The following is a 6,000-nucleotide window of genomic DNA, read 5'->3' as shown; positions in this document are numbered from 1 at the left end:
CTTCAAGTTTTAGGGGTTTTGAGTTAAATCCATACTACTTTCCACAATGCAAGTGGCTGCACCAATTGCATTCCCACCAACAGTACATGAGGGTTCCCTTTTCTTCACACTCCCACCAACACTTGCTGTTTTTTCATGTGTTGATGATAGCCATTCTAACAGGTGATATCTCATTGTGGTTTTAATTTTCATTTCTCTGATAATTAGTGATGTTGAGGACCTTTTTATATGCCTATGGGGAGTTTGGTTTTAGATCAAATGTTGAAGGGGATGAGTTTTGCATTCAGACTGATGTGATAGAAACAAGACCACAGATGGTTTCAGGAATGGGAGGAGAAGCACGCATAAAAGTGTTTGTATTTGTGTGTATATCAATGGATAGTGATGTAGACTCTAGACATTTATGAAAAACTTTTTTTTATTGATTTCAGAGATAGGAGAGAGAAGGGAAGAGAAGAGGGGAAGCATCAACTCATAGTAGTTGCTTCTTATATGTGCCTTGACTGGGGAGACCTGGGATTTTGAACCAGTGATTTTGGCATTCCAGAGTGACTCTTTATCCACTGCACCACCACAGGTCAGGCAATGGGGCCTCTAGACATTTAATCACTATGAAACTGAGTGCTGGAGACAAATTTACCTAAATCTACAAACGATAGAAACTGACCAGTTAGCCTCTGGGTTACATTTGTTTTTGTTTTTTTCTTTAAAACTGCCTGAAAATGTCTGGCATTTTCCATGTGATACACACAGAAATATTAATACAATAAACCCTAGTATAAATACGTGGTTTATGTAAGTTTTGTAAGATCTACTTTGTTATATGCTTCATTGAAACACATCGCTAAAATATATTCTAGCACATATAGGAAACATATTTGTCTCTCAATTTACCCAGGACCTCTTATAATTTTATATCATTATATATCTTATACATATATGTATTCTAGTTCTTGAGAGGCTGTCTTTGACCAAATCTCACAATCCTCAGAAGTTTTCTCAGGGCCTTTTTCATCTCCTTATTCCGAAGGCTATAGATCATGGGATTAAGAAATGGAGTTAACACAGAATAAAATAAAGTCACAATTTTCTGAATCCTTGCTGGATTGCCTGCTGTTGGACTCACATACATCACCATGATAGAGCCATAGAACAGGGACACCACAGCCAGATGGGAGCCACATGTGGAAAAGGCCTTATGTCGGCCTTCTGCTGAGGGCACTTTCAGCACAGCTCTGATCACCAGGGTGTAGGAGCTGGTAATGAAGAAGAAGGTGGAGAAAATGAGGACTGAATTAAAGATGGCACAGGTGATCTCAGTGGCAGGAGCTGGCACACAGGACAACTTTATAAGGGGTCCTGGGTCACATAAAAAATGATCAATAGTATTGGGGCCACAAAAAGGAAGCTGGGAGATGAGATAAACTGGGAGGAGAAAACAAGAGAAGCCACACACCCAGCAGCAGGCTCCAATTCTGAGGCAGCGTTGAACTGTCATGACAGTGGGGTAGTGCAGGGGCCTGCAGATAGCAAGGTACCTGTCCAAGGCCATGGCAGACAAAAAGAAGGTCTCAGTGGTGCCCATGGAGAAGAAGAAGTAGAACTGGAGGAAGCAGCCAGAGAAGGAGATGGTATTGATCTTAGAGAGAAAGTTGGCTAACATATTGGGGACAGTAGAAGTGACATACCAGATCTCCAGGAAAGAAAAATTGGCCAGCAGGATGTACATGGGTGTGTGGAGATGTTGGTCACACCACACTGAACAGATAATGCAAAGGTTTCCGATTAGTGTCAGGACATAGGTCACAGAAAAGAGGGAGAAGAGGAGGATCTGAATCTCCCAGGAGCAGGGGAATCCAAGAAGAATAAATACATTCACTGGGTCAGACTGGTTATTGCTTGCTGGGTTTTCCATCTTTTTTTCTTTTAAAACTGCAATAACAAGACATTACCATGTTACAAATGACTACAGAAAATTTCTCATTAAGATGTTCTCTGAATTTCTTTACAAATTACTTAAATTAAATTTAAGTTTTAAATTACTTAAAGATTTTCAGCATTCTTTTCCCCAATGTGGTAATGGAAAAAAAGAAAAAACTTGGGAGTGTGTGGGTGCTTATTACAGCCTTGCCATTGTGATCGTCATGCTCCTCATGGTCCATTAAACACCTGTCTCTGTTTAGTGTCCTCAACACTACATAAAACAAGGTAGATGCTCTGTTGCCATTCAGAGGGTTTTAACCTAATTCAGACATCAACCTGGGTCAAACATATGGAGGTTTAGACAACTGAACTGTTCAAGCTCTGTGTAAATAGAAGAAAGCATTTCAAGAATGAATAGCCGCAAAGCAAAAGTTTGTTTACAATTGTAATCTTTAATGCTATGCTTCATATGGTGTTTCTCTCTAGGTAGTATTAGGGATGTTGAAAATGATATAAGGGCTTTTGATCAATGATTGCTTATAGCAAGGTCAGTTCTGGACATTTGTGTGCCCTCTTATTTTGAAAGATCTCTGTGAAAGAAATTCCACGATTTGCACTGGTAATTTCTCTCAGTGTCTAGTGACATATAGACATATACACAATTCTCTAAAGTACTTTTCATTTTTACCTTGGTTCTTTTTGAAGTTAAAAATTTGTTGCTGAAGAAAAGTAAGCTTCATGCATTGTCACCTTGAATAAACATTTTACATTAAATTGGTATAAATAAATGAAGTTTAGACTACAAACTAACATGGATCTCTTAACTGAAATTTACTCTAACTACAGTACACAATCTTCAGTCTTTAGTTTAAATTTATCAGATGCCATACCCCTTGATGGTACTTTATACACATTTTGCCATGTAGAGAAAAAAAAATCCAAATCCAAAACAAAACAACACAGAACAAGACAAATCTACAGTGTTATATCATTAAAAACACTCTGAGATTTAAATAACATCACTATTTAAATCCATGGACTATTTATTCTCATTACTCTCTGTATATATATTATCTGAGGCTTCTATATTAGATTCCTCTTGGTTGACTGGATCTAAATATGTTTTTTTAGGACCTAATCCTTGATATTTTTTCTTCTCCTACTATATTCTCTCTGTAAGTGACCTGTTATTCAGGCCCTTGACATAAAAATCATTTATGTGAAATGAAGCCAAATTTTCTCTCCCTATATGTAGTCTGTTCTACAACCTGGATTTATCCACTAATTTCTTACTCAACCTCTCTGCTTGATATCTAACATAACTAAACATAATATGCCCATTTTTAAGCTTTTGATTCTTTCAACCTCAAATTGGCAGTGTTTTACTTCTTTGCCACATCACTAAGTGTCACCTCCATTTACTGAGCTGCTCAGGCCACAGACCCTGGCTACAACCTTACCAACTCTCCCAATACTTTACATCCAAACCACCAACAAAGCCACTAGGCTTTATAATCAAAACAATCAGAAGCTGAACAATTTTTAGCAGTCTCATCAGTTTCATCCTGGTTCACACTACCGTGAAATCCTCAAACTATTACCAAAGCCTCTTAACTTACCTATTTCCATATTTATATACTTAGAAACTATTACCTGCATAATCCCTAGACTGATGGTTTTAAAAATCTGATGATGTCAACTACTTGCTTTTAATCCTTTTTCTTTTTTTAAACACAATAAAAATAAATCCCCGATTCCTTACCGCAGCCTCTAAGGACAACGAGGCCTTCCTCCGTGTTCATTTCTACCACTCTTTCTTCCCTCACCCCACTCCAGCCGGCTGATACTCGACTATGTCAAAAGGAGCCCTTATCAAAGCCTGGAATGTCCCTCTTTCAACCACACTAATATTCATGTACCTTAATTTACTTCGTTTCAATTTCTGGTAAAAATCAGAAACTCAAAGAGGCTTTCAGTAATTCAGCTCACCTTGCCCTATGCTGTACTTTATATCCCATGACTGTTTTTGTAACAAGCAATTTGTACTTCTTGATTTCTTTCCCCTTTTTAATCCTAATTTATATGTTATGTGGAGAAAAGACAACACTTTTAGAAGAAGGTGAAAAAAACATTACAAAAGAACATCTAAGCTGTGCCTTACTTGAAGCTGTTGTATGAGAATTGAGGAATCCAGTAAAGGGCAGACGTCCAAATATGGGTTTCTGTCTCCTGGAATGTGCAGTCAGCCTCAGTCTCTTTGTTCTTTCATTTTAGCAGGAAAAAGTACGCAGCAAAACCAACACAGTGGTGCTTGTGCCCAAGTTTCTTAGACTCTCAAAAGCGGTGAGTGTTGGAAGGTAGTATCAAGTCTAGCAATTATTTGATGCTTACAGAAGGACCATATTGCTAAAACAGCTTGAAAAGGTGGTTACATGCAGTTGTAAAAGGCACTGTGGTCTCTCCTGATGTGGGAAGGGCCAACTGCACCCCTGCCTCTAAAAGAGAGTCTGTAGCAAACATATCCTGAGCTGTGGCTGTTGGGTCTTCGGCAGCCCATCGTGGAGCGGTGGTGCTTCAGAGCGCTCTGAGCACTTCAGCCTTCCTGAGCTCTAGGCCCCGTGCTCTTTTTAATAAATGTGTCAAGGTTTGTTTCTGACCCTCCTGGATTACCCAACTTTTCCCAGTGGCCTCAGCTAGGGATAACAATGAGAAAGTTTTGGCCAGATCTCAAAATGTATTTCTTTAACTGAAGTCTAAATTGGTCCAACCTCCAGGAGCAAAGGGAAAGATGATGAGGCCTGGGACTAAGCTGAAGCATGAGTTGGCCTTAAGCCTTGGAGCAGTCTGTGAACCAGAAAAGAGACCTATTGGAATATATTTATAGTAAGGTAGCTGTGCTTTCTCACAGAAAGGATGATACTAGATTTAAAAATGAAAATGTAAGAGCAAAGGGTTCTACAAAGCCCAAGACTAGAAAGACAGAGGTTAGTTAATTGCAAAGAATTTGCAAAACACTTCAAAGTCTCACTTCATCTATTCCCCCCTTTCCCCTAATTTTATCTATATATACCTGCCCCAGCTGTGCTGTGGTGATGTTTGGATCTTTGCATTAAAAACAACTCTTCCATTAGTACTTGACTGTAAACTGTTGCCTCACTTGGTTTGCGAATTTATCTTTTTAATCTCATTTCAGCCAGAAAAAGCAAATCAAACATTTAAATCAACATTTTTGCCACAACTAATAATGTGACTTCAGAATGCATAAATGGAGGAAATGTTGTAATCCTGTTTAATTCTGTAGAGGTCAGATATACAGCCCTTCTTAAGTTCTGGGTCTCACAGTGTAAGCAGCGCATGGGAAAACTGTCGTGCATTTGGAGGAAAGCAATTTAGAGGCATTGAGAAGCATAAAAAATGTGTAACAGTGGTAGGAACTGGGATATTTAAATTGGTGAAAGAAAGACTCTGTCAGAAAAAAGGAGGGAGAATCACTTAAGAGCAATAAAATTTGCCCCATTTAATCCTCAACATTCAATATTAAAAGTAATAGTTAAAAGTTATAGAGAAACACGTGGTAATTCAATATGGAGAACAACTTTCTTACAGAGAAACTTATCCTGGAATGGAACAAGCTGCTTTAGAAGACTACTGTATATTGCGTATTTTTTCAAGTATGGGCTGGGAAAGTGGTAGAAGGAATTTAAGTATCAGAAATGAATTTCAATCCTGAAATTTGATGATATACATCTAAGATGCGTCAAGAAAAGAAAGAACTATCCAGCTAACCTCGCTGGAAAAAAAAAGTGTATTGGGAAATAGTAAGGTTAATAAAAACTTGAAGTTTTCATCACAGTTGACAAAAATGAATCATTTTTTCCCCAAGGTCATTAGTTGGCAACAAAGAAAGGGGGTGGGGGGGAAAATTCTGGATTGTGACTTGGTCAGCAAAATCCCAGAGTTATGCCATGGGGCTATAAATAGTTTGACTCTATTAACTGAAGAAATTGGAATTTTTTCCTGAAAAAAATGTATAAAATGTTTTCATTCACTGAGTCAAAATGTGAGTGGCTCCTTAGC

At 38.2% G+C, this 6,000-nt stretch overlaps 1 protein-coding gene across 3 annotated transcripts; it reads right to left on the bottom strand.

Annotated features, from left to right (window-relative positions):
• Positions 1-533: 533 nt before the first annotated feature.
• LOC136375900 (olfactory receptor 11H6-like) lies at positions 534-4,479 on the bottom strand. Of its 3 annotated transcripts, XM_066341666.1 has the most exons (4): positions 4,085-4,479; positions 2,612-2,673; positions 1,689-1,932; positions 534-1,256 (listed from the first exon to the last, which is right to left on the bottom strand). In XM_066341666.1, the coding sequence occupies exons 2-4, from the start codon at positions 2,661-2,663 to the stop codon at positions 947-949; spliced, it is 606 nt and encodes a 201-aa protein (XP_066197763.1). In that variant the 5' UTR covers positions 2,664-2,673; positions 4,085-4,479; the 3' UTR covers positions 534-946. The 3 variants fall into 3 exon arrangements, with proteins under 3 accessions (XP_066197763.1, XP_066197759.1, XP_066197760.1); XM_066341662.1 differs by having other exon boundaries at positions 534-1,932; XM_066341663.1 differs by lacking the exon at positions 2,612-2,673 and having other exon boundaries at positions 534-1,932.
• Positions 4,480-6,000: the final 1,521 nt, after the last annotated feature.

This window comes from Saccopteryx leptura, chromosome 6 (assembly GCF_036850995.1).
Source record: "Saccopteryx leptura isolate mSacLep1 chromosome 6, mSacLep1_pri_phased_curated, whole genome shotgun sequence".
In the NCBI taxonomy this organism is placed as follows: domain Eukaryota; kingdom Metazoa; phylum Chordata; class Mammalia; order Chiroptera; family Emballonuridae; genus Saccopteryx; species Saccopteryx leptura.
Note: the sequence above shows the minus strand (reverse complement) of the source record. Positions and strands in the feature narration are given on the sequence as shown.

What these genes read in the sequence shown, in the direction of transcription:
- LOC136375900 (XM_066341662.1), bottom strand. Translation starts at nt 2,663, where the DNA reads ATGAAGCTTACTTTTCTTCAGCAACAAATTTTTAACTTCAAAAAGAAC. An exon ending in TAACTTCAAAAAGAACCAAG is followed by an intron (nt 1,933 to 2,611) that starts GTAAAAATGAAA and finishes TTGTTATTGCAG; the next exon opens with TTTTAAAAGAAAAAAAGATG.